Raw genomic sequence first — 27,596 nt, 5'->3', positions numbered from 1 at the left:
TATGAGCATTTACATTTTTTTTTCTACTGCGAAAGAATTTGCACATGAATTATACATTTCATCATGTATTTTGTAAAAATAAAAAACAGTATTCCCTGCTTAAAAAATCTGGCTTTGCTTTTAAATTAAAAATTAGCAAATGGAAATGCTTGGAGCTGCCCACAAAGTTCTGCTCTGGGACCGCTTCTGTTCACCATCTGTGTCACCATTCTGAAGTATAGGTCTCAGCAGAACAGCAGCATATACAATTTTTTCAAAATGTTTCCTCGTGTGTTAAGGAGAGATACTAACATGTAGTAACCCTAGTTAGTAGGTAGTAATGAGCCTTACTGTGAAATGGATGTGAAGGTACTGAAGGTGCTTCTAAAAAGGTGATTAAAAATTATATTATTTACACCATGTAATGATGAAAGAACACATTAGGACACAAGGTGCTGGATTAATCAGGAGGGCCAGGCAGCATTCTGTGAGAACATGGATAGGTGGACATTTTCTGGGAATTTTGGGCGAGAACATGTCAGTATGTTTTGCGACTCAAAAATATATTTTCTGGGGAACTTGGATGCGATAGTAGTTTCATGCACCTACTGCCTTGTACTTCTTGATGGCATCTTCAAACTTTTAGATATGCTGCCTGAGGACCATTTTGGTATGAAGCTGCAGTGAATGTTATAGTTAATTCAGATTCACCTTAACTTGCATTATTTAGGGAAAGTAGAGGAAGACAGCTTTAACGTATAGCTTGCAGCTGCGTGCTACTTTTGATCTTTGCAAACACAGTGGATTCTACACCATTGAAGCAAAAGTACTTGCACTTTTTGTTGTTTCGATCATACTTTAAAAATCACGTACTTAAAAAGTTTGCTATTTACATTATTCGCTCTAGAATATTGCAAACCTTCATATGCCAATTAAGCAGTTTGTCAGTTGGTTTGCCACTCTTCACAGTTCTATCTTCATCCCTATAGAAGAATTTGCCAATGTCCAAAATTTATATGAAGATCAATAATATTGTTGTCAGATCTCAATGTTTAATAATGTATTCCTGACAGGGATTTCTGATGTCATCGACAGATTTCTATTGGAGAAAACGTTGCGACACAGGATGTCTTAGTACTGTATCCAGTAATACACAAAACATCAAATCAATTCATTGGTAAGGCCTTGCTCACTAGTTATGGAATAAACCAAACTTGGGTTGTTGCAATAAAGTGAGATTTTTTTTTAAATGGGTCAACAGATAAGTACAGTTAACTAATCGATTCAGCTTGAAAATATAATTTAATTCACTGCAAAATGAGCATTGACTGTTGCAAGAAAAAAAAAAAATACACTCTTAATTTTCCTTTTCAGCATCTTTGTCTCTATCTTCCGAAATCCTGAGTCTGCATTTTCCTCCCAACCCCCCCCTCCCTCCCCACCCCCACATAATACCCATAAATACTTTTAAACATTTGAATATCCTAAATGGTCTGGTTTTTGACTCTGCATTTCACTAAGATCTATTCTGATTGGTTTCTTGCCCTAAAGCAACACATCTGATGGAAACTGGATTACAGGAAATCATGCCGATAAGGTTGCAATTAATTTAGGGCAAGCATTGTTCCTTCTCCAGTGAGAGCAAAAATACAGGTGAAATACACTAATGGTCCTCTAAATATAAGAGTATAAGCATCTGTACTTCTGCTTGGGTAAAAATATATTTCACAAATATATGCACAAAGAGACATTGCAGAAAACAACAGCAATGCAAAGCTCAACATACACTGCCTCATGGTTCACATCTTAATCAAAATATAATTAATAAAGAAAATCATCAATAAACCGCAGAATTGATTCTTACCTGCCAATCCGTTCACTGGAAAGAAGCCAGCTGAACTGGCAATGCTAACCAGATGGCCATGGTTACGGGCAATCATTGCAGGCAGAAATGCTTTGTAGGTCTACAAATATGTAACCTCAGAATTACAAAATGAACTATAACTGACAAAGAAAGTTACAAGAATTTCTAAGAGGAAAATGAAATGTTTACCATATATTTGAAAATGATATGGACAATCATTTGCATCCAAATAATTGATATTAATTACCATCAAATGAAGGAAATTAATACAGTGAACTACAGAGTAGAGAATTTCGTGCAATATAGAAATACAGCAATTAAAACTAAAAGTAAAAACTAAAGGCTCATTTAATGGCAGATGCAAATTCACAATATTTGCATTTAAAATATGCACAGTCTGAACAGATATAACCCCTGATATTTCAACCACACTCTTTATCATTATTACTATTTTAGTTCCTCATGCTGGCGAGAGCAGGAACAGGGAGATAAGGGACCTGAATGTGTGGCTGAGGAACTGGTGCAGGGGGCAGGGATTTAGATACGTAGATCACTGGGATCTGTTTTGGAGTAAGGGGGAACTGTACAAAAGGGACGGATTGCATCTTAACAGGTGGGGGACCAGCATTCTGGCAGGCAGGTTTGCCACTGCTACATGGGTGGTTTTAAACTGAATAAGGGGGGTGGGGTGTCAAATGGGATAGTCGAGGATGGAGTTAAAGGGAAAGAGAATAAAGGGATAGTTAATGACCCCAGAATTAACGGGAAAGGAAGCTCACAAAGGGATAGGAGAGTATGGCCAAGTGTAATAGGGATCGATGTGAAAGGTGAGATGCGTAAGGAATTAAAAGTATTGTATATGAATGCGCGAAGTATAAGAAGTAAAGTAGATGAGCTTGAGGCTCAGTTAGAGGTTGGTAGATATGACATTGTGGGGATTACTGAGACGTGGCTGCAGGAGGATCGGGCCTGGGAACTTAATATTCAGGGTTATACATCCTATAGAAAGGACAGGAAGGTGGGCAGAGGAGGGGGGTAGCTCTGCTGGTGAGGGATGGAGTTCAGTCCCTTGTGAGGGAAGACAAAGGGACTGATGAGGTAGATTCACTGTGGATTGAGTTGAGGAATTGTAAAGGCAAGAAGACACTAATTGGTGTTATCTACAGACCCCACAATAGTAGCCCGGATGTAGGGTGTAAGTTGCAGCAGGAGTTAAAACTGGCATGTAACAAATGTAATGCCACTGTGGTGATGGGGGATTTCAGGACATCTTTGTGTCTGATGCAAAATCTATTATAAATTGAGAACAATAGAAAATAAACTTTTTTTTTTAAATAAAAAGGCCATAAGTGCATGATTTGTTATGCACGGGGCAGCCAACATCCCCTGCAACCGTACAAATCCTCATAACCTGGTATTCTCTATATTTGCATCTTTAAATGTTTGATTGCGCAGTAGGTGAAACCGTTTATTTCTGTACCAGGCCGTGACAATTTAGAAATGTTAATATAATTTTCAACTAGTTTTAAATATTCACTTAATCATGCATGTTGCATATAACCATATAACAATTACAGCACGGAAACAGACCATCTCGACCCTTCTAGTCCATGCAGAACAAGTATTCTCCCCTAGTCCCATATACCTGCGCTCGGACCATAACCCTCCATTCCTTTCCCGTACATATAACTATCCAATTTATTTTTAAATGATAAAAACGAACCTGCCTCCACCACCTTCACTGGAAGCTCATTCCACACAGCTGAGTAAAGAAGTTCCCCCTCATGTTACCCCTAAACTTCTGTCCCTTAATTCTCAAGTCATGTCCCCTTGTTTGAATCTTCCCTACTCTCAGTGGGAAAAGCTTATCCACGTCAACTATGTCTATCCCTCTCATCATTTTAAAGACCTCTATCAAGTCCCCCCCTTAACCTTCTGCGCTCCAAAGAATAAAGCCCTAACTTGTTCATCATCATAGTAAAATTCTAACAATTGATTCAAGGAAGCCTGTAGCTCTTTGATGAAAACATGAAAGACTCAGACGTGGTACAGGAGCCGGTGAGCTAAAAGTGTTTGACGCATTCAGTATTTGGGTGATTGTGTTGTGTTAATTAATGATTAATTTCTGCCTGAAACTTTTTCCAAAAAGAAGTTAATGTGAAAATTGCAGCTATTAATTTGTACCTCATAAAATAGTAAAATATTTGTTTTTATTGGATCCAAGTGTACTTTTCCACTCTGCATAGTATTTAAGTACATGAACAGATTTTTGGCAAAAAAGATGGAGATTTAAAAACAAAAAAATAATATTTAAAGGAATAATGCATGAAATGGTATTTTTAAATAGTGTATGATATTTAATGCAAGTGGTTGCTCATCTAAATTCATAAGGTTTAAGGAAACTTAGAATGCTGAATATTAAAAATAGTAACAAGGTTTATAATCTAGGAGGAAATCTTTAGAAAGATTGATGTTAGTTTAGATACAAGTGTTTCAGCATAGTAACGTCCAATAAATTAAAAAAAAATTGAAATTGATGACTGCGATTTGCATATGCAGATCGATCGATATAACATAGACTGCTTGCACTGGCAATTAAAGCCTTAGTTAATCATCACCAGAGATCAATAAGGATGATACAAGTACAGTGATGTCTTTTTTGAGTCCACACGCATGAAATTGAGGTTTTACGTAGGAGGGATTTTAGGATTACCCATAATAAATGTGGGGCTCATATTTTTCCCTATTAATAGTAGGCAAATGAAAGTTAGTCATAAACGAGCCAAAAGGTTACATTAAAATTAAAATGATGCCTGGTTTTGTATTAAAAAAACAATGATTGCTTACCCAAAAATGTGCAACAGCATTCACTGCCATAGTTTTTTCTAGTAACTCATCGGGTGAATCAATGAATTTCTTTCCAGTAACAATACCTGCATTGTTTATCAAAATACTAACATCTCCAACTTCCCTCTTCACCTGTGAAAAGAAACAAATACTAGTAAAATAGCAATGTGAGGGTTTAAAAGGTTTCTAAAAAAGTACGTCACTCCTCTGTTCCTTTGAAAATAACTGTTCCATTTAATTCAATTTTGATTTCGAAAGAGGTTGGTATTTTAATTGCATATTTAATTGATAATTTTCTTTCTTATATGGAACGAGAAAAGTTATGTGAAAACCAAAACAAAAATGTATTTTGTTCAGATCAACGCTCTAGATCATGACCTTGTATCTAATATATTAAAAATCGATCATGAGCTTAGTCATGCTGATCAAAGGCAGCAAGGAGAGGTCACTACATTTAGAATTGGCATTTATTATGCAAATCTAATTAACCAGTCGGAACTTTTGGAAAACCATAATGTATGATTAAATGTAACTGCCAAGAATTGGAGGATGTCAAAAAAAATAAGTACTGTATATCAAGATAACTTACAAAGTTTCAAAACAAAACATATTATTTGATCAACATAGACTGCTGCTCAGCGCGCCCCAGAACCATTCTGGCCAACAGGCGTATTTTTTCCCACGCACCTGTCTTGGATTGGTGGGTGCTGAGTTCCTCCAGCACTCTGTGTTTTTTTTATTTAACTCTGAACTTGAAGATAGACACAAAATGCTGGAGTAACTCAGCGGGATAGGCAGCATCTCTGGAGAGAAGGAATGGGTAACGTTTCGTGTCTAAACCCTTCTTCAGCATTATGCGTTGTCCGTGCATAAAATTCGATCACACCTGCGTATGTCCGCGTGTGTGTGAGTAAGTGTGAATCGCCGTCAGTTAGTGCCAGCGTGCACGCACGAGAGACGGGAAGTGGCCGCGCTGCACTGCCTCTGGTCTTTATTCCCAGTAAAGCAGAATTCTTCCAACTTCCGTGGACCCCCAGCTGAATCCAGCTCCAAAATAAATTCCAAATGTGAAACCTGAAACGATACAACTTGAGACAAATCCACATAAAAACTTGAGGGAATCCGCAAGCAACGATCAACTCACTTATCTTCAACGAACGCCACTTTAAAAAATAATGAACATACGCCCCACTCTGACCTGTTGTATAAATCTCCACATTATGTTGTAAACTGGACGTCAGTTGTTTGGTCTCATTATCAGGGGTATTAGGAAATGGACTCATAATGCGATGAAACACTAGCCATTAACTGACGGAAGCCTGCTTTAATAATTAATCATATGAAATGTACTGCCGATCTGCATCCAATATTCATATACATTAAATAAACGGGTCTCCTGAAGAAACGGTCCCAAAGCATCCGATTGTGTATTCGGACAGTCATTTATCACGAGACTCAAATTGTAAAGTACCCAGACATTCAGCTACAAGTCACAAGTACTCTTGTGTGGGAACGAACTGCAGATGCTGGTTTACACCAAAGAGAGACACAAAATGCTGCAATAACTCAGCGGGACAGGCAGCATCTCTGGATAGAAGGAATGGGTGACGTTTGGAGGAGAGACCCTTCTTCAGACAATCACAAGTACTCTCACTGACGATAGTTCAGTTCAGTCTGAAGAAGGGTCTCGACCCAAACATCACCCATTCCTTCTCTCCAGAGTCGCTGCCTGTCCCGCTGAGTTATTGCAGCATTTTGTGTCTATTCATATACTCTTTGTATCCCTGTGGACTATAGACCCCGTGGAGGCGTTGTATGGCCTTCGTAACAAGAGGAGTTGGGGTGGAAGATTGCAATGTTCATGTGGCCCGCCCTGTTTTGACTAATGCAATCAAATAGAACAAGCGTGCACAATCAAATAGAACAAGTTGTCCTACAACTTTAGGCTATGCATTCGATACGCAAGAAGAACAAGAGGATTTGAGTATAAGAGCAAACAGGTTCTCCTGCAGTTACAAGGCCCTAGTGAGACCACACCTAGAATATTGTGTGCAGTTTTAGGTCTCCAAATTTGAGGAAGGACATTCTTGCTTTTGAGGGAGTGCAGCGTAGGTTCACAAGGTTAATTCCCGGGATGGCGGGAATGTCATATGCTGAGAGAATGGAGCGGCTGGGCTTGTGTACTCTGGAATTTAGAAGAATGAGAGGGAATCTTATTGAAACGTATAAAATTATTAAGGGTTTGGATACGCTAGAGGCAGGAAACATACTACCAGATTCAAAAACAGCTTCTTCTCCCGAAACGCTGTCTTAGAGGAAATTAGCACGGCAAGCAGAATCTGGGAAGTGAACAGGCAATGGTTCTGGTTGGGATCATACTTCAGACCAGGCACGGAAATCTATCAAATCTATCAAAATATGGAGGGGACCGGGGGACCCCAATTTTTTGGCGGCCGCGCGTGCATACACACACACCCCACACATTCACACAGACCCTCACACACACACACCCCACACACACCCTCACACACACCCGCGCCTTCAGAGGCTCATTCCAGTGCTAAATGGCAGCACAATTCTGCCTGTCTTGCCGGGTGAACCTACAGCCCTGACTGGACTGACGGGATACCAGCGCTGCTTCTCCTCGCTGGCAATATTTTCCGCAAGCCCAGGCAGAGTTGAGATGGGTTAAGCACTGCTTCTCTGCGCCGGCTGTGGGCCTGGGGACACTGCTCCCGTCTGACTCCTGACCTCTCTGGCCACCCGTGGGGGGCACTCGTGTGTGGACGAGACAGCGCCGGAGACCCAGGATCGATCGTGGCTGCGGATGAGGTGCAGGTCTGTGCCACGTTTCCCTCCTCCAATCACCGCACTCTATCCTCAGTCCCACCCACCCCCACTCCTCCCTCCTCCAATGATCGCGCTGAATCATCATGTCCCGCCCCCATTGCCTGCTGACTGACGTCTCTCGGTGCCCTCAATCAACAGTCCCACCCCCACTGTCCCGCGGAAATTGGAAATTTCACCGGGTTTAAAAATCCGGATTACAAAAACTTGGGGGGGATGTCCCCACCTCTCAAAACATCGGGATTTTCGCCCACTTCAGACTACACTGAAGAATAGTCCAAACCTAAAACATTGTCTGTCCGTTCCCTTTCCAGATGCTGCCTGACCAACAAGTTCCTCAAGCACTTTGTTTTGCTCAAGATTCCAACATCCACTGTTTCTTGTATCTTCAGCTTCTTATCTGCCGTCAGTCATGAACAGACCTCGCATAATGATGTATCTGCATTCTCCCAATCTACCACACTGAAGCCTTTGCATTTTTTTTAACCTGGACTTTCCCTGGGGTCGTAACATGCTGTATTTTGTTTCCTTTCTCTTTTTGCACTGCCTGTTGTACTTACATATAGTATGATTTACCTGCATAACATGTAAAACAAAGCTTTTCACTGTATTTTAGTACAGGCTGAAATAATAAACCAATACCATGTTCAGGCATGTACTTACTATTCTCACAGTTTAAAAAGAGCCCTGACAATTGAATGCCTTGTCAAGAGAAACAAGACCGTTTTCAATGGGTACTAATCTATAATTGCAGCTTTACAACTCCTAAATTCCCCAAAATTAATTGTGTGGATTAGCAAACCCTTATCGAAATGCTTCAAAGTCCAACAAATTTAATTTTATTTTTGTTTATTTTTAAGCTTTATTTTTATAGTTTACAATTGAGTCAGTCATTGAAACACGCAGCCTACAAACAGCCCCTTCAGCACAACTGTCCATGCTGACCAGTACTTGGCCATGATCTTCTAAAGCCTTTGAAATTCAAATGCTCTTCATAGTAAATAGACAATAGACAACAGGTGAAGGAGTAGGCCATTTAGCCCTTCGAACCAGCACCGCCATTCAATGTGATCATGGCTGATCATCCCCAATCAGTAACCCATTCCTGCCTTCTCCCCATATCCCCTGACTACACTATCTAGCCCTCTCTTGAAAGTATCCAGGGAACCGGCCTCCACCGCCTTCTGAGGTAGAGAATTCCACAGAAAAAGTGAGAAAAAGTGTTTCCTTGTCTCCGTTCTAAGTGGCTTACTCCTTATTCAAAAACTGTGGCCCCTGGTTCTGGACTTCCCCAACATCAGGAACATGTTTCCTGCCTCTAGCGTGTCCAAGCCCTTACTAAACTTATATGTTTCAATAAAATACCCTCTCATCCTTCTAAATTCCAGAGTATACAAGCCCAGCCGCTCCATTCTCTCAGCATATGACAGTCCCGCCATCCCGGGAATTAACCTTGTAAACCTACGCTGCATTCCCTCAATAGCAAGAATGTCCTTCCTCAAATTAGGGGACCAAAACTACACACAATATAGCACACATCTAGAATGTTGGCAGAGTTTCTAAAGGGCCTGTCCCACTTGGGTGTCATTTGCGCGACATCATTTACACGTCACGACGCGCATGGCGTGCATTACGTGCGCATGGTGTGTGGTGAAGTAGGCAGTGACACGCGGTCGTGCGCGGTGCCCCAGGATTTTGGAATTCACAAAATCTTCGCGCGCCACCTACGTGACGCGCAAATGACGCCCAAATGGGACAGGCTGTTAACTCCACTGCCTTCTCAGGCAACATGCTCCAGACTCCAAACACCCTTCAGATGAGAACATTCTTCATAAGACCCATTCTATCCTTTCCATCCATCCTATTCTTACACCTTCAAATTTTATATACTTCAAGAAAAACAAACCCAACCTATCTGAACTCTCCTCAAATTAAAATGTTATACCAAAGCAACATCCTGGCTAACCCCCCCGTACCCTCATTAGAACAGTCATGTTTTCCCTGTAGTATGGTGACCAGAACTGCATGCATTACTCTAGTGGAGGTGAGGGGGAGGGCCAGTGAAATTCTACAATAGATTCCATTGAAGGGAAGGAGGTGGTGACTGCTTTAGAGGTTTAAAAGTTTATCACGTGGTAGATAACCCCCTTGCTCTTATATATTACACTAATGAAGGTAAGTACCGCATGTGAATTCTTCACCAAATTATCTGCTTGTGCTTGCCACCTCAGGGATCCTTGGACTAATGTCCTTCTGTTCCTCATTATTCCTTAAGGCCCTGCCATTCACCGTGAATATCCTATCTTTGTCTTACAATCTCATCAGTATTATCCCTGGGTACGTAGGCAACACTGCCAAATGTGCAAATTTACTCACCACACCTCATATATCTATATTAACCATTTGGATATGAATAATAAATAGCATGGGTTCGTTCCAGCACCAATCGCTGTGGTACACCACTGGTCACTGTCTTCTAATTCCGAAAATAAACCTCTGCTTTGTATTACAAAGCCAATTTCTCTAATGGTCTTCAACCTCTAGAACAGTGTCCCATATAAGTCCAGATCACTTGTTTTATTGAAATCTATGCAGACTACATCGACCACACTGTCGTCATCATTACACTTGGCTAGCTCCTTGGAAAATTCAACCATATTTGTCAGACAAAATGTCCCTTGTATAAATGTATAAAAAGGAACTGCAGATGCTGATTTTCTTCTCTCCAGAGATGCTGCCTGTCTCGCTGAGTTACTCTAGTTTTTGTGTCTATCTCCCTTGTACAAAGCAGTGTTGATTCTTTGATCACCCACTGCCTTTCAGAACCTTTTCTTTTATTTATTTTTATTTTTTATTTTTATTGGAAGCAATTGTACAAAGATAAAACATTTGGCATCTAAAATTATACAATTATTGTACAGCTTCATTTTTAACCTTATAACCTGTAAATGAATAAAGAAAAGAAAAAGAGACCAAGAAAGGGGGAAAATGAAATTGTAGATCGAAAAAGAACAAAAGAAAGACCCCTAGACTACCAAAGTAGTGTGGCCGAAAGATATAGAAATAGGAAAAAAGAAAAAGGTGGAGATATACCTTGCCCCTCGTCACCCCCGCCCACCTCACACAACCCGGCATCGGATTTAAATTTAAATTTCTGTTGCACCATGCTATTCTTGTAAGAATTCGGTGAAGGGTGTCCATGTCTTGAGAAATTGATCTGGTTGTGCTGGCAGTTTATTGTCCTTTTACAATAGGAGCACATATCTGGTGAAAGGCTAGGAATTTTTTGAATTGGAGTACCCAATCTTTGAAACATTGCCTATGGAATAACAGTCTGAATCTTTCCACATGGTTAGAGGGGGTCAAAAACATGAGTGGGTAGGGGGAAATTTGGTTTAAGATAGGAGGCAGGGGGTTTAAAGGTGATTTGAGAAAACAGTTACTTTTACATAGAGTAGTTATGCAGATCTGATGCCAGAGGTGGTGGTGAAATCCAATACAATCATTATGTTTAAGAGACACTTAAACAGGCACTTAATTAGGTAAGATATAGGATATTGTCTCAGTGAAAGCAAATATGATTGTGCACAAAGGCAAAAATGTTAGTGAGGATGTGGAGAGCCAAGTACCTGTGTCTATGTTGCACAACTCTTTGATTCTAATACAGAACTATTCCAGAAATTAATATTAATTTCATTGATAAATAGAGCTTTGAATTGTTGAATAAACCATAAATAGCAATGGTACCAGCATCCAGCAGTGACGAACAACACACTCCATTCTCTCCGGAAAGAGAATCCTTAACTCTTGGTTCACCCAGGGATTACACCCAGGGATTACACCCAGGGATTACAGCCCTGCCATTCACTTTGACGGTCTTGCCCTGGTTTGACTTCCCAAAATGCAACTTCTCACATTTATCTGCATTCAACTCCATTAACAATTCCTAAGCTCACTCATTAAACACTGACGTCTAACTTTTTTTAATACATATAATAGCAATGTTTACTTTCTCTACCAAGGCGTAGCAAAACAACACCCCATTCCTCTCCGGAAAGGCAAACTTTAACCCTTAGTTCACCCAGCTAGTACATTTCCCGACCTCTAGTAAAACAAACGGTGCTGGAGTAGCCTGTCCCACCAGCACGCGATTGCATACGTTTGGCTCGACCAAACGGAAGCGGAGTTCGCACTAAGTTCGCGCATTACGTAATGACGTCATACTCACCAAACAGCTGGGTAGGAGGCGGGCCGACTGAATTTGCACGGCGCCGGCTGGTGACGTCATCACGCAACGACACGCCTGGCGGTGACGTAATCACGCAATACCACGCACTAGGCGTACGCCGTCAAAACGCTGCGTACGCCGTCAAGACGTGGGGATTTTCAGTGCCCCGCGCGATGTAGAGACCAGCCCCGCACAACTCCATACGCCTCCGCGCTTCGAAGTGGGACAGGCCCCGCGTGGCCGTACGCATCAAGCGACCACGTTTGGTCGCGCTAGACGCATGCAATCGCATGCTGGTGGGACAGGCCCTTAACTCAGCAGGTGAGGCAGCATTTTTGGGGCGTGCCGGTTGCGCAGCGTTGCTGCATTAAGGGCCTGTCCCACTTTCCCGAGTTATTCACCAATTCTCCCGAGTTTTCCCCTTGATTCAAACTTGCAGAATGTTCGTAACGGGTCTGTAGATATATATGTCAATGAAAATTTGTGAATAACTCTGGAAAATTCGTGACTAACTCTGGAAAGTGGGACAGGCCCTTTACAGCGAATGCAGCGCCTTGAGACCCGGGTTCAAACCCGACTACGGGTGCTGTCTGTACGGAGTTCGTACATTCTCCCCGTGACCTGCGTGGGTTTTTTCCAGAGATCTTCGGTTTCCTCCCACACTCCAAAGACGTAGGTTGCTTGGCGTGGACAATACAAAAATTGTCCCTAGTGGGTTAATAAGCGGGGATCGCTGGTCGGCGCGAAGGGCCTGATTCAGCGCTGTATCTCTAAACTAAACATGGATAGACGACGTTTTGTGTCTAGACCCTCCTATCTCGCCCGCTGAGTACCCTCCAGCACTTTTGCCTTTTTACGTTGGATTCCGGCATTTGCAGTTCGTCGCGTCTACGTTTGCTGACCTTGTCTGCCACTTCGTACACGGATGCTCTCTTGCTGCAGTCGCACACGTAAGTGTGGACCCTGGAGGCCCCCTGTTGCCGGGCCAGCCGCTCCGTCTCCTTGATGCCCTCTGCATTGATGTCCCAGAGCACGAGCGCGGTGTCCAGGCCGGCGAAGCGGAGCGCCACGAGACGTCCAATGCCGCTGCCAGCGCCCGTCACCAGCACAATCTCCCCGCTCACATTCTTCCTCCGAGCCGGCACCACCAGCATCACCAGCGCTTCCAGGCTGTAATACAGCCAGAGCAGCAACGTGCAGAGCGTCTCCAAGAAGAAGTTCATCGCGACTAGTCTGTAAGCACGCGTCGAGTATCTGTCTCTCTGCACTTAGTTCTCTGGTCACCGAAGCTTGTTGTGGGAAAAAAAATAGGAACGACCTTTGCTCGAAACACGTCAGCAATGGTTCATTGTACGCCCTACGAGCGGATCAGAAAAGCAACCCCAGTTGTGCAAGCCAGCTCTTCCTTGTTGCACTTCTGCCCTGCCTACCAGGGTTGCGATTCTTGTTCCTGCTTATATTTTGACTCCGAGAGTCATTGTACACCCTTCGAGCGGAACAGAAAAGCAACCCCAGTTGTGCAAGCCAGCTCTTCCTTGTTGCACTTCTGCCCTGCCTACCAGGGTTGCGATTCTTGTTCCTGCTTATATTTTGACTCCGAGAGTCATTGTACACCCTTCGAGCGGAACAGAAAAGCAATCCCAGTTGTGCAAGCCAGCTCTTCCTAGTTGCACTTCTGCCCTGCCTACCCGGGTTGCGATTCTTGTTCCTGCTTATATTTTGACTCAAAAATCAAGAATGCCGCCTGCAGGTTTTAGAGACAAATTCATCTGAACTGATCTGAACGGAAGGAGAAAAAAACCTCTGTTGGCTTTGAAAAATGCATTTGTTTACGTTCAGATTTATTATTACCACGTGTGCCGAGGTAACACTGTGGAACACGTTTGTATGCCGCAATCCAATCAAATCAGATAATATCATACACGAATACAATCAAGCCAAACTCAAAAACAGGAGCAAAGAGATACAGCGTACAGAATATAATTCTTAGCATTGTAGAGAACAGTTCCATTAAAATCCAATTAAGACCAGATAGTTGGACAAGTGTAATTGTATTTAGCAATCCCAGTGGATCTTCAATTTCTTATTTTTCTCAAGATTTCCACTGGACTATTACAACTTTAATTTATCTTTAAAAAAATGGTTGTATAAGCATATGACCTAGCAAAACTCAAAGTTTATTAAGTCACTTCTGGTTTATTGTTATGCACAGTATGGTGAGGTTCAGATACAATTAAAAAAACCTTGATTTCAGTGGGACAGTCCAATAACACACAAAATCATTGTTTATTGTCTGTTTGTTATTATCATGTGCTGAGATACCATGAAAAGCTTTGTTTGTGTGCTATCCAATCAAATCATACTATACGCAAGTACAAGCAAGCCATAGTTAAGTACAGCAGGTCATTTAAAGAGAAAATGACCAGAGTGCAGAATATAATGTTACCGCACTATAGCGTCACAGTTATCGAGAAGGTGTAGACAAAACGTGCAACGTCTTTAATGAAGTAGGTTGGAAGATAGGGACTACACGCTATCTTATTTGAGGACTGGTTTAAGGCTAGAAAGGGTGCAGAGAAGATTTACGAGGATGTTGTCAGGACTCGAGGGCCTGAGCGATAGGGAGAGGTTGAACAGGCAAGGACTCTATTTCTTGGAGGTGTTAAAAATCATGAGTGGAATAGATTGGGTAGATGCACTGAGTCTCTTGCCCAGAGTAGGGCAATCAAGAACAGTTATAAGGTGAACACCTATAGTTTTAAGGTGAGGGGAGGGAAAGATTAAGTAGGAACCTGAAGGGTAACCTTTTCACACAAAGTGTGGTGGGTGTACGAACTGCGGGAGGAGATGGCTGAGGCAGGTACTACCATAACATTTTAGAAACATTTAGACGGATACATGGACAGGACAGGTTTAGAGGAATATGAGCCAGACGCAGGCAGATGGGACTACTAGTGCAGATAGGACATGTTGGTCGATGTGGACAAGTTGGGCCGAAAGGACTGTTTCCACACAGTAAGACTATATGACTATGACTGTAGAGTAAACTGATAACAGTGAGGGAGAATCTGTTCTTGAATCTGGTGGTACATCCTTTCAAGCTTTAGATCCTCTGCCTGATGGGAGAGGGAAGAAGAGGGAATGGTAAAGTCCTAAACAGAGTGTAATACAGACCTTCAGAAGCAACCTACATTGGTTCAACCTTGCAAACAACTGCTTAACATTGATGAACTCTTCCAGGTAATGGAGTATGATCATTCACTAAGGAAGACACAAACAATCTCCCAGATGTACTGGAGGACAGATGATCCAAGGGGGTAGAGTAACTGAAATAAATTTTCATTAGGCGAGAAATAGTATTGGGTAGGCTAATGGGACTGAAGTATGATAAATCCCCTGGGCCTGATGGTCTGCATCCCAGGGTCCTCAGGGAGGTGGATCTAGAAATAGTGGACACATTGGTGATCATTTTCCAATGTTCAATAGATTCAGGATCAGTTCCTGTGGATTGGAGGATAGCTAATGTTATCCCACTTTCCAGAGAGTTGTGAATTTCTGGAAGTCTCTGCCTCAAAAGGCAGTGGAGGCTGATTCACTGGATGCATTCAAGTGAGAGTTAGATCTTACAGGTTGTGCCAGTCAGATGCCTGTGGAAGCAACACCTGGTTCAGGGTTGTGTTAGAATATCTCCCGCTCAGAAGAAGGGAAGCAACACCTGGCTCAGGGTTGCGTTATAATATTTCCCACTCAGAAGAGGGGAGTGTTGGAGATTATTACACAGGTGACTCCAACTATGTGGATATCGATAAGGAATTCGAATCCCTTGAACTAATGGGGGATATGCTTAATTTTAATCATATGAAGGAGCTACCAGCTGTTGTCACATATTTGCCATCCCTTTGGGGAAAGGAGATTCACTGGAGGAAGATCTGGCTAAGAGCATCAGGGATTTCACTTCTCATTAGCTACGGGGAATATGCGGGATACGGCTGGGAAATATGCCAGTCCAGATAACTGCCAGACTTTTGGATGTTCCATAAGTCAATTTCATCAGTTGGGATCTCTCAGTGATGATATGTAGGCAAATAATTATTTCAGCGAGTCCAAAAACTGCTCACTGGAGTCATTACGGCCTTTTGCAAGCCAGTAGATGGGTCTCGACTCTCGGAAGTGCAGAAAGCTGCATTAACACTTCTCTGTAATACGCAGTTGGGGCTATTGCCTTCGCAAAAATGGTATAAGGCATGAGATAATTCCAAAAATGGCTAATTTTTACAGGGCCAGTAATGTGCAGCCTGCATAGTATCTCTTCAGAGAGGACATGTAGCAAGTTGAAGACTTGCAGGGGGAATTTAAGGCAGCTGCAGGGATGGAGTACCATCCTATGTGGGTAAAGCTCCAGTATTCTGGCCAGATTTTACCCCTGTATTCAAGGGGCAGGAAGTGCCATTGAAGCTCCGGAAAGGGAGTAACTAGCTGGCCCCGCAAGAACAGCCTGTTGAACCAGGCTTGCAGTAATGGCAGGCGTGACCTGTACAGTGAGCCCCGCTGAGGCTCAGAAGGACCAGCTGGCCAAAGGAGCAGCCTGTCGATCCAGGCTGGGAGTAACTGGCAGCGCGGTCTGCACAGTAATGACAGGTGTGACCTGTCCAGTCAGCTCCAGCAAAGGCTCCAAAAAAGGCAGAAGGCCGCAGGAGCAACCTTTCGAGGTAGGCTCGGGGTAATGGCAAGTGCTGCCTGTTCAATGAGCTCAGCTAAGGCTCCGAAGGAGCAGAAGGGGCCGAAGGAGCGGCATGTGAAACCAGGCTGGGAGTAACTGGTAGCGTGACCTGCACAGTAAAGCTCCAGCAAGGCTCCAAAGAGGCTGTAGGCCGAATAAGTAGTCTGCCCATTGGGCTCAGAAATGCTGGCAGGCGTGCTGGCAGTCTGCCCATTGGGCTCAGAAATGCTGGCAGGCGTGCCTTGCACAGCAATGTCGCTTTTGAGCTCCGGAAAAGAGCTGTTTGGCAAGCGTGGGGCTGAAGATGTGGTCAGACTTGGTCTGCAATGGAACTTCGCTGAAGCTCCAACAAGCAGGTCGACCTGGGCTCAGAGACGCTGGCAGGTAAGGTCTCTTTACTAACCTCCGTAAAACTCCGAAATGGGGCAGTCCGTCGCCCTGGTTTTGGATTTACTGGCAGCATGGTCTCTAGTACCTTTCACTGTCTCTGGAGAAAAGCAGGTTGATGCAGAGACATTGGCAGGGTGCCTTGCATAGCAACCTCTGTAAGTTCAAAGTAGGAACAGTTTTGCTACCCTGGTTCAGGGTAGACCAACTTGGAACTGGCTGGCCATATGGAACATATTGACCAGGGAAGCACTACCTCAACATCTGTGATTGAGGTTATCAGACTGCTCAGTAGAGTGAGGTAGTTTGAGGTTTCCCTCAACACATGTTTAATTCTTTCAGCTCAGCTAGTAGAGTTGCCAGTTTATTGGAAACATCATTACCATCCTCTCTGGGATAGGTAGTTACCAGCAGAAAGCCGGTCTGGCATGTAGCATTTTTTATCTGACCTGCAGGTTCATGTTGTGAATAGAAAATATATATATAATAATCTGTAGGCTCTCAATACCAGATATCCTGATTGAGTGGCTGGTCGAAGAGAGTGTGTTGCGCACACTGGCGACTGACAGGTGGTTTCAGTCAGAGGACTGCGGAGCAATTCCTGGTTCAGGGTTGCATTATGCTATTTTCCACTCTGAGAAAGGAGGCTGAGGATTTGTGGTGACTCTGACGGTGAAGAGTTGACAGGGAACTCGTATTCTCACATCAAGTGGATGTTGTGCTTCAGCTCTGGTCATAAGGATCTGATTATATGTTATGAGCGAAGAGCCAAAATTTCCATCCGTATGGTCAATAGAGGAAACGATGGTTATCCAAGTGGAAACAGAGACTTCTCACAAAGGATGAGTAATCTGCCCATGAACAAGAGGGGTATATTTCTAATATTTTCTCAAGGTTGAAGAAAAGTGGGGCATGCCAAATCAGGTTAGGATTTTGCTAGTCTGATCATGTGTTTGGTTAACCAGTTTAAGATGGATAATTGTCTTTCAGCAATTTAGCTGATTCAGAGGATTTAGGGCCTCAATCGATCTTGAAGATGCATACTTTTCCATGTCTATACACGAGAGGCACAGATATATCTGGTATTTTTGATCACAAAGCCAGTGGTGGAAAGTTTAGGCTCTACCTAGGGGTTGTCTTCAGGCCTAGGCTATTTACAAAGATTCTAAAGCTAAATCTGACCTACTCAGATCAAAAGGGCATTGTGTCATAGAGTTTATAGACGACATGCTTTTGTAGCTGATAAGACTCAGGGGTTTTATCAGTAGATGCCTCTTACGATATTAAAGATGAGACGACATGAATTTTAATAGTGCCAATTTAGCCTATTCATTCAGAGCGTCCATTGCAAAAGGCGGCTGAAAGAAGATCTTATTTACTCAAAGTCACGAGTAATGGCTAGTTCAGCCTATTTCTCGTGCAGCTAGCTCTGCACAGTTGTATGGGAAGATTGTGAAGAAGACACGTGAGCTACTTTTAAACAGAAGTAGCAGAAGTTTGTGTTTCTTTCAGTTTGGGCATAGAGAAGCGATTATGTTATAGAACAATTGACACTACTTGTGCTGCTTTGCCATTCTCTCTAGTACCATGTGGAACAATAAATGATTGGTTATTCACCCACTGTTGACAAACGTTATGCAAGGTGTCTTTTATATGAATGCTCTAAAGCCTAGATTCATAGTAGTGTAGAATGTGTATCAGTAAATTATTATACAGATATTCATCTACAGTATTCCAAATAGGAGCAGTATCTTTTAAGTTGATTATGCTTTTAGCAACTGATTTCAGCACAAAGAACACAGTCTTTACTCAATCTCCGGCCCGGTCTCTGGGTCAAAACTGACATGAGGGTAGCTTGTTATGGGAATGATCTTATAAAGCAAAACGGGCACGGTTGTGTACAATTTGTAGTTGACAGCATACCCACCAGATCGGAGATTGGGGGTGTTATTATGTATACAGGTACACTGAACTTGCTGGTACCTATGAGATGAAGGATAGTTTCTTCATTGTTATTAAATAGTTTTCTAAAGATTCTGCTGGTGCAGACCATCTTAACATGAATAGAGTGTAAGCAGCTAATAGCGAGTGTTAATTCAAATAATTTCAAGTCTCACTCTTCCCAGGGGCTGGCTCATTAGCAGCCAATAAAATGGATATTCCCATTTGATCATCATCTTGCAACAGCAGGAGGCTTACATGGTGCACTTTCAGAAGTAATAAAATTTGGTTGAATATGCCTGGATGATTGCAGATAGAATTCTGAACAGTGTTGCATGAGTTATTGTCTAACTCAAAGCCAATTGGACTGTGGTCCGATTAAGGGCAATGGGCATGTATGCAAGTTAGCATCATGTTGTTAATAACCCATGTCTTTTCTAACATTTATGGTTTATCTGTTTAAGTGTTACACACACAGATTGGTTACCTGCATGAAACCACAGAGCTTCGAAGGCTTCACGTAGTCACTCACGTGACTTCGATATAAAATAGAAAGATTAAACGCGAACTTACCGTTTGAAGTTTGATCTTTATTTTATGAGAAGTTGAAGTGAGGGACTACATGCCCTCCACTCCCAACCCTGAATCTCAAAAAAGATCATTCGGTAAGTCAACGGTTATTAATCTTTCTATAGTTTAAGTTTGGGCCAGTGGTCTGTGGTTTCATACAGTTGCTCTGAAGATTGACATGCATGCGGGCTGGCGGGCTCTTCACATAGTCCCTCATTTCAACTTCTCATAAAATAAAGATCAAACTTCAAATGGTAAGTTCTCGTTTAATCTTTCTATTTTATATCTTGTTTAATCTTTCTATTATTATGGGAACAAGGAAATGGCAGAAGAGTTGAACAGGTACTTCAGATCTGCCTTCACTAAGGAAGACACAAACAATTTCCCAGATGTACTGGAGGACAGAGGATCTAAGTGGGTAGAGGAACTGAAAGAAATTTTCATTAGGCGAGAAATAGTATTGAGTAGTCTAATGGAACTGAAGGAGGATAAATCCCCTGGGCCTGATGGTCTGCATCCCAGGGTCCTCAGGGAGGTGGCTCTAGAAATAGTGGACACATTGGTGATCATTTTCCAATGTTCAATAGATTCAGGATCAGTTCCTGTGGATTGGAGGATAGCTAATGTTATCCCACTTTTCAAGAAAGGAGCGAGAGAGAAAACAGGGAATTACAGACCAGTTAGCCTGACTGGTGGTGGGAAAGATGCTGCAGTTAATTATTAAAGAGGTAATAATGGGGCATTTGGATAGCAGTAAAAGGATTAGTCCATGTCAACATGGATTTATGAAAGGAAAATCATGCTTGACTAATCTTCTGGAATATTTTGAGGATGTGACAAGTAAAATGAATGAAGGGAAGCCAGTGGATGTAGTGTATCTAGACTTTCAGAAAGCCTTTGATAAGGTCCCGCACGGGAGACTGGTGACTAAAATGAGAGCACATGGTATTGGGGGTAGGGTGTTGACATGGATAGAAAATTGGTTGGCAGACACATAGCAAAGAGTAGGAGTGAACGGATCCTTTTCAGAATGGCAGGCAGTGGCGAATGGAGTGCCGCAAGCAGGGCCGGCCTTAGGCCGATTGGACCGATTTTTCCAAATTGGGCCCCATGCCCAAAGGGGGCCCCACATTCATTTTCCGTACTTCATATGGAAATACAAATTCGCTATGTTAAATAAAAATTAAAAAGAAAACATTCGCCAAACGGATTTTTTTTACAAAAGGAACATGGATAACAACCGCTGTGAATAATAAACGATGTGTAGCAGTTAACAGCCAGTAGTTAACAAGTAGCTATACAATGGGTCATCAATGCATATCGATCCACACATTCCTCAGTAAATGCGTTAAATTGTGTCACTCGCTGCCACAGGAGCGGCCGAGGACTCTGGTCTGGGTAGTCTACAGGGCTGCAAGCCCCAGCACCGCAACTAACTCAGCCGTGAGTATTCAACGCTAAACGCCGGGAAGGCATGAGGAGAAGGTGGGAGGGGGGGGACTGAAAAGGGTCAGATATATATGAAATCGGCTGGATAATTGCGGGAGGGAGGACACTCTGTGGATAAACAGATCAGTTTTGTGTTAACTCGTTCAGCGCCAGTACAACAGCAGACCAGGTTGGAGGTTTGAGTCTGTGTTAACATTGGTGTCGGGGTTAATGTCTGGGCTAGGGTACGGATGGGATGTAACCGTGTGTGTGTGTGTGTGTGTCTCTCTCTCTCTCTCCCTCTCTCTCCCTCTCTCTCTCCCCTCTCCCTCTCTCCCTCTCCCTCTCTCTCTCCCTCTCTCTCTCTCTCTCTCTCTCACTCTCTCTCTCATTCTCTCTCTGTCTCCCCCTCTCTCTCTTTTTCTCTCTCTCTCCCTCCCTCTCCCTCTCCCTCTCCCTCTCCCTCTCCCTCTCCCTCTCCGATTTTCAGTTGCAAACCACACGTTTTCAGTTAAGAGTTGGACACGATTACTGACAATACGAGCAGCTCACGGAGCAGAGTCAGAATGAAAAACACTGCTTGGCTCTCACACACACACTCATGGAGTGAACTAGATATAAACGTGGCTGGGGTAGAGGAGAGGGGGGGGGGAGAGAGAGAGAGAGAGAGAGAGGGGGGGAGAGAAGGGGAGAGAGAGAGAGAGAGAGTGGGGGGGATATCACTAGTTACTGAGCAAGTAACAGCAGACAGTTGACTTTGCCCTTTGCTTCAGCGCCCAGTTCAGACGCTCACTGTTCTACAGGGGGGGGAGAGAGAGGGAGAGAGGGGGAGAGATGGAAAGGGGGAGAGAAGGGGGGGAGATGAGAGAGAATTTTTCTCCCTTCTGCCTCACCACCACTGTTGGCTGCCCTTTGTGATGTGATTGGAGACCAAAATCAGTTACCCTTTAGATATCCCTCTCCCTACCTCCCTCCCCCTCCCTCTCCCTCCTTCTTTAGAGAGGGAGGGGGAGGGAGGTAGTGTGAGGTAGGGAGGGCGGAGGGGAGAGAGGAGTGTGCCTCGCTTGGTGGAGAAGAGGGATGTGGGAACGCTGTACGCAGGTGGTGACTCACTCTCACACTGGGATCCCCTCCCCTGTCATTGCACAGTCTATCTGACACCCTGCACCCCCCCCCCCCCCCCCCCCCCCCCTATGGAGTGAAGTAAATATGCAAAGTTTCGGGTCGAAGCCCTTCTTCAGACCCGGCCCGAAACGTTGGCTATTTCTTTCGCTCCATAGATGCTGCCTCAAGCCCTGTCCCACTGTGCGAGTTCACCCAAGACTATCCCGAGTTTGTGGCATCTCTGTGTGGCATCCCTGTCCCTATCTTCAAATTCCCACTTTGAAATAAAATACAATTTTCGACTTAAAAATTTCGCAGCAGGATCGCAATTAGTCGATTACCATACATTTTCAATCATTGTTCGTTTCAGTGTAATTTTCACACCTGGTTGATATAGTTTTATAAAAAATATACAGTACATTACAATAAATAGTTTGAAGCATAATCGGTACTAAATGCACGAACATTAAGGTGATGTTACAAACGGTTATAAATGAATATAATTTCAAAGTGAAATAGGAGATTTCCGTGGAAAGAATATTTCACCAGAATATGGTGAGGTCGCTGCAAAATGCTCAAAAACTTAAAACAATACGCCGTCAACTCAGGATTGTTTCTTAGCCCTCTGACAGGTGTTTCAATCTCACCTCGTAGCTCGCTGTTAATCGATTCATGGCTATTAATTTCCATTCCTGGTCCATATCGAACTTCTCCAAATGCAAACGCTTCAAGTTATGCTTCTTGTGTGGTTGTAAGGGGGGTGGGGAGATGCTAGGATAAAATACCATAGATTTGCATTCATATCGCGATCCTGCTGCGAATTTATTAAGACAAAAGTTGTATTTTATTTCAAAGTGGGAATTGGAAGATGGGGACAGAGATATTACACAGAGATTTTGATAGGAAGGAAACATTACAGCAGCTGAGTAAAAGATCGGTCAAATGGTAGGTTCAATGAAGATCGGGCGAGGGGGATTGGGGGTGGGGGATAAGTACCTATAGCTTGGGACCTGCCTAAATGAGTACTGAGATGGATTATCATTCCACACCAAATTTCTTAGACAATAATACCTTTTACGCAATTATTCTTAGACAATAATATCTTTTATGCAATTATCACAACAAGAGGAATCGAATATAGGAGCAAAGAGGTCATTCTGCATTTGTACAGAGTTCTAGTGAGACCACACCTGGAGTATTGTGTGCAGTTTTGGTCCCCCTAATTTGAGGAAGGACATTCTTGCTATTGAGGGAGTGCAGCGTAGGTTTACAAGGTTAATTCCCGGGATGGCGGGACTGTCGTATGCTGAGAGAATGGAGCAGCTGGGCTTGCATTCTCTGGAGTTTAGAAGGACGAGAGGGGATCTTATTGAAACATATAAGATTATTAAGGGTTTGGACATGATAGAGGCAGGAAACATGTTCCCGATGTTGAGGGAGTCCAGAACCAGGGGCCACAGTTTAAGAATAAGGAGTAAGCCATTTGGAACAGAGACGAGGAAACACTTTTTCCCACTGAGATTGGTGAGTCTGTGGAATGCTCTGCCTCAGAGGGCGGTGGAGGCAGGTTCTCTGGAAGCTTTCAAGAGAGAGCTAGATAGGGCTCTTAAAAATAGTGGAGTCAGAGGATATGGGGAGAAGTCAGGAACGGGGTACTGATTGGGGATGATCAGCAATGATTACATTGAATGAATGTGATATGAAAGTGAATTAGGTGTCAAATTAAACTTATTTTTATGCTTTATCTAGGTATGTTACAAAACCTACCTGAATCGTCATTGAGAATCTGCCCCAGGCCAGGTAACACATACATACATTAATACAATAAGTAGTACAAAAAGAGAAAGGAGCCAGAGTGCAGAATATAGTGTTAAGGCTACAGAGGAAGTGCAGATAAAAAATAGTGTAAGGATGGGAACGGGGTAGATTGATGAAATTGAGAATACACCAATAGCTTATAAAAGTTTTGTTTAAGAATCAGATAAAAGCAAGGAAATTAGCTATTTTTGAATCTGGTGCTAAGTGATCATGTTCTGTTCTCTTTATTATTTGTATGGCTGTATGGCGACCACACATTTCACTGTACCAATTGGTACATGTGACAAATAAATATATCTTGTATCTTGTATCTTGTGTCTTCTGCCTGTTGGAAGAGGTGAGGAGAGAGAATACTGGGTTTTGAGTGGTCCCTTAATTATGTTAGCTGCTTTCCCAAGGCATTCTGGAGTGTAGATGGGGTTCAGAGGGGGATAGACTGCTTTACATGATGGACTGGGCTGTGTCCACAACTCTGCTGTTTCATGCAGTATTGGGCAGAGCAGGTGTCATATTGTGTTCTGATGCACACATTGTAGGTATGTTGCAAAACCTACCTGAATCGTCGTGGAGAATCTGCCCCAGCCCGTGTGTGTGATTTTGGCGCTGTTTAGAGGGGGCGGGTTTAAAACGCGATTTTTACTAGGCTGTTGCAATCGAAAATGTTCAGCCTAGTAAATCATTAACGAAAAATTGCTGAAAGACCCCGTCGCAAAAGGTATTATTAGTTTTTATGGCCTTGTATAATAGTTATAGTAGTTTAAAAATCACTCTCTCAACCCGCAACCTCTCGCAGCCCCAGGGTTTTATAAAGCAAACAAGTAAAGGTATGTACCTTATTTTTACATTAAAAGGGGCTTCTTAAGAACCCTGTATATAAAGTTTTCTATAGCGAGTAGCTCATTTTGTGCTCTTTATATCCCGCAGTATTTTTCTGGGCATTTGAGGGCACAAATCCAGCGCAATGTGAACGTTCTAAACCAGCGCGTTCACAGGGTCCCACTAGAAAGCCGATTTAAAATGGACTTTAATTTACAGCAATTGAACACTAAATTCCTTCCATTTGGCCTATACATTGATGTAAATGAGATTTAAAAATCATGTTTTATTGTGAATTATTTGTGAATATTATTTGGACACTTAGGCTATTTAAAAATGTTAATCATTTATTAAGAAATGGATAGATGTTTAGATCTAGTAATTGAAGTTTGAAATTAGCTACAATTGGGTAACTAACTAAGTATATGCTTTAATTTCAGGTCATCCAAGTAAGATTATTTTATATTTGTTTCAGAATGGTTCAATCTATGATAACTGGAAATTTCATTAAGTTCTCTTAATTTTTAAGAAGGTTATGGGCTTTTGACTGTCCATGACCACAGCTTTTTTGTTATGTCCATAGAAAATCAATAGGGAACAAGATGCTAATTTCCGAGTATGAAAATGGCCATAACTTTTTTATTACTTGAGATATGAAAGTGAATTAGGCGTCAAATTAAACTTATTTTTATGCTTTATCTGATGGGATAAATTGTAGACTTGATTTTTTAAATCTCAAAATTTTGTAACATTGCTACTTTATCTGATGGGATAAATTGCAGGCTTGATTTTTTAAATCTCAAAATTTTGTAACATTGCTAGAAACTGTACCTGCATCTTGGATAGGTTGTTAGCCAAGAAGATAGACTTCGTTATCCCTCAGTATAGCAACATCAAGAACGATGTTGCCAAGTCTATCCCTCATTCCTAGCAGCTGATGGGAAGCGGCTGTAAAGTGGGAAGCGGCTGTAAACGGACAGCGCTGCTGAGAGGTGGGAGTTCCTTTCAGAGCTTGTGGGTAGTCTGTCCAGGGGTAAAGTTGCGGGGAGGGCAGGAGGGTTGAGATGGAGGGGGTCGGCCGCGGATCATCCAGCTCAAGAGCAGGTCAGCGGGCGATGGATAATAGGACAGCGGGCGGTGGAGCTTACTCCATGTGTCAGTGCAAGTAACCTCAATTGATCCCTTGATCGCGCTGACACAGGAGTAAGCTCCACCGCCCGCTGTGAAATTATCCATCACCCACTGACCCACTCCGCTCTGATCTTTGCTCTTGAGCTGGTCCCCTCACTATAAGCTTGGTGGCAGCGCGACTCACCTGTTGCAGCGGCCCCTACAGCCTGTCTGTCTTTTTTAAATTTTTTGTCTAGTTAAATGTAGTTGTTTGTGTTTTTTAATACTGTTTTTAACTTTGTATATGTGGGGGGCGGGGGGGGGGGAAAGGGGGAAACTTTTTAAAAATCTCTTCCCTGTACGGGAGACCTGACCTTTTCCCTGTCGGGACTCCGTTGCCGTTGGGGTCTAGCACTGTGGAGCGGCCTCCAACCTGAACAACTGGGGGCTCCAGTCACAGAGTCTGCTGAGCTACGGACATACCATCATGGGGCTGGCCGGCCTTGGAGTGTGGGGAGCGGTGGTGACTCGCTGCTGTGGCCCGACCACGTAGCTCGGAGGCTCCAGCTCCAGCTGCAGCCGCAGGCCCGGTGGACTGGGACATCGGGAGCTCGCGGGTCCGGGTGAAGGCCACTTTCCAGAGCTCCCTCAACGCGACTTCTCCCGCCCGTGTCGCGGGGTTGGAACGACCCGGTGCGGGGCCGTACATCGCCCGGCACGGCTTAATGGCCTTGGGATAGTCCAGCGCCCGCTGGGGGCTCCAACTTTGTGACATTTAGACTGGGAGCGGGGCCGGCAGAAGGCGCTGAGATGGCAGTCTGTTCCGCTGGCCGGTGATGGAGGCCGCTCGTAGCCACACGAGCTGCTTCCCTCCACGGGCACAATGTGGTGGCGCCCGGAGCGCAGCGGCAGCGGTGAGTGAGTGAGTTACTGGCATGAACCCCAACCCCCTCCTTCACAACGCTCCTTCCTTCATCGCAACATTAACCCTGGCTAGATTCCCCACACGCTGTGAAAGGTACTCTCCCCCAAATTGTCATGTTACTCACCACACGTGACTCATTTATAATTATTTATGTATATATCTACAAAAAAAATTCCCAATTGGGCCCTGCACCTCCTAATGCCGGCCCTGGCCGCAAGGCTCGGTGTTGGGGCCGCAACTGTTTACCATATATATTAATGATTTGGAAGAGGGAATTAGGAGCAACACTAGCAAGTTTGCGGATGACACAAAGCTGGGTGGCAGTGTGAACTGTGAAGGGGATGTTAGGAGGTTGCAGGGTGACGTGGACAGGTTGAGTGGGCAGATGTGTGGCAGTTGCAATATAATATAAATAAATGTGAGGTTATCCACTTTGGTGGCAAAAACAAGGGGGCAGATTATTATCTCAATAGGGTTAGGTTAGTTAAGGGGGAGGTACAGTGAGACCTGGGTGTCCTTGTACACCGGTCACTGAAAGTTGGCGTGCAGTTACAGTAGGCAGTGAAGAAAGCTAATGGAATGTTGGCCTTCATAACAAGAGGATTTCAGTGTAGGAGTAGAGAGGTTCTTCTGCAGTTATATAGGGCTCTAGTAAGACCACATCTGTAGTATTGGATAGATTTGGCTTGTACTCGCTAAAATTTAGAAGATTGAGGGGGGATCTTATAGAAACGTACAAAATTCTTAAGGGGTTGGACAGGCTAGATGCAGGAAGATTGTTCCTGATGTTGGGGAAGTCCAGAGTAAGGGGGTCACAGTTTAAGGATAAAGGGGAAATCTTTTAGGACTGAGATGACAAAAACATTTTTTACACAGAGAGTGGAGAATCTCTGGAATTCTCTGCCACAGAATTTAGTTGAGGCCAGTTCATTGGCTATATTTAAGAGGGAGTTAGATGTGGCCCTTGTGGCTCAAGGGATTAGGGGGTATGGAGCGAAAGCAGGTACAGGAT

At 43.4% G+C, this 27,596-nt stretch overlaps 1 protein-coding gene across 1 annotated transcript; it reads right to left on the bottom strand.

Moving 5' to 3' along the window:
• Nucleotides 1–1,778: 1,778 nt before the first annotated feature.
• LOC129696040 (epidermal retinol dehydrogenase 2-like) lies at nucleotides 1,779–13,506 on the bottom strand. Its single transcript, XM_055633447.1, has 3 exons — nucleotides 12,668–13,506; nucleotides 4,691–4,822; nucleotides 1,779–1,943 (listed from the first exon to the last, which is right to left on the bottom strand). The coding sequence occupies exons 1-3, from the start codon at nucleotides 12,986–12,988 to the stop codon at nucleotides 1,779–1,781; spliced, it is 618 nt and encodes a 205-aa protein (XP_055489422.1). The 5' UTR covers nucleotides 12,989–13,506.
• Nucleotides 13,507–27,596: the final 14,090 nt, after the last annotated feature.

Source organism: Leucoraja erinacea, chromosome 4 (assembly GCF_028641065.1).
Source record: "Leucoraja erinacea ecotype New England chromosome 4, Leri_hhj_1, whole genome shotgun sequence".
Lineage (NCBI taxonomy): Eukaryota > Metazoa > Chordata > Chondrichthyes > Rajiformes > Rajidae > Leucoraja > Leucoraja erinaceus.
The sequence above is the reverse complement of the archived record's forward strand: the minus strand, read 5'-3'. Positions and strand labels throughout refer to the sequence as shown.

Bases quoted from the DNA above. Each gene is read 5' to 3' on its own strand.
- LOC129696040 (XM_055633447.1), bottom strand. From the start codon at position 12,988: ATGAACTTCTTCTTGGAGACGCTCTGCACGTTGCTGCTCTGGCTGTAT. The intron at 4,823-12,667 runs GTCAGCAAACGT...TTCTTTTCACAG, and splicing joins TGTACGAAGTGGCAGACAAG to GTGAAGAGGGAAGTTGGAGA. The intron at 1,944-4,690 runs GTAAGCAATCAT...ACATATTTGTAG, and splicing joins ATGCTGTTGCACATTTTTGG to ACCTACAAAGCATTTCTGCC.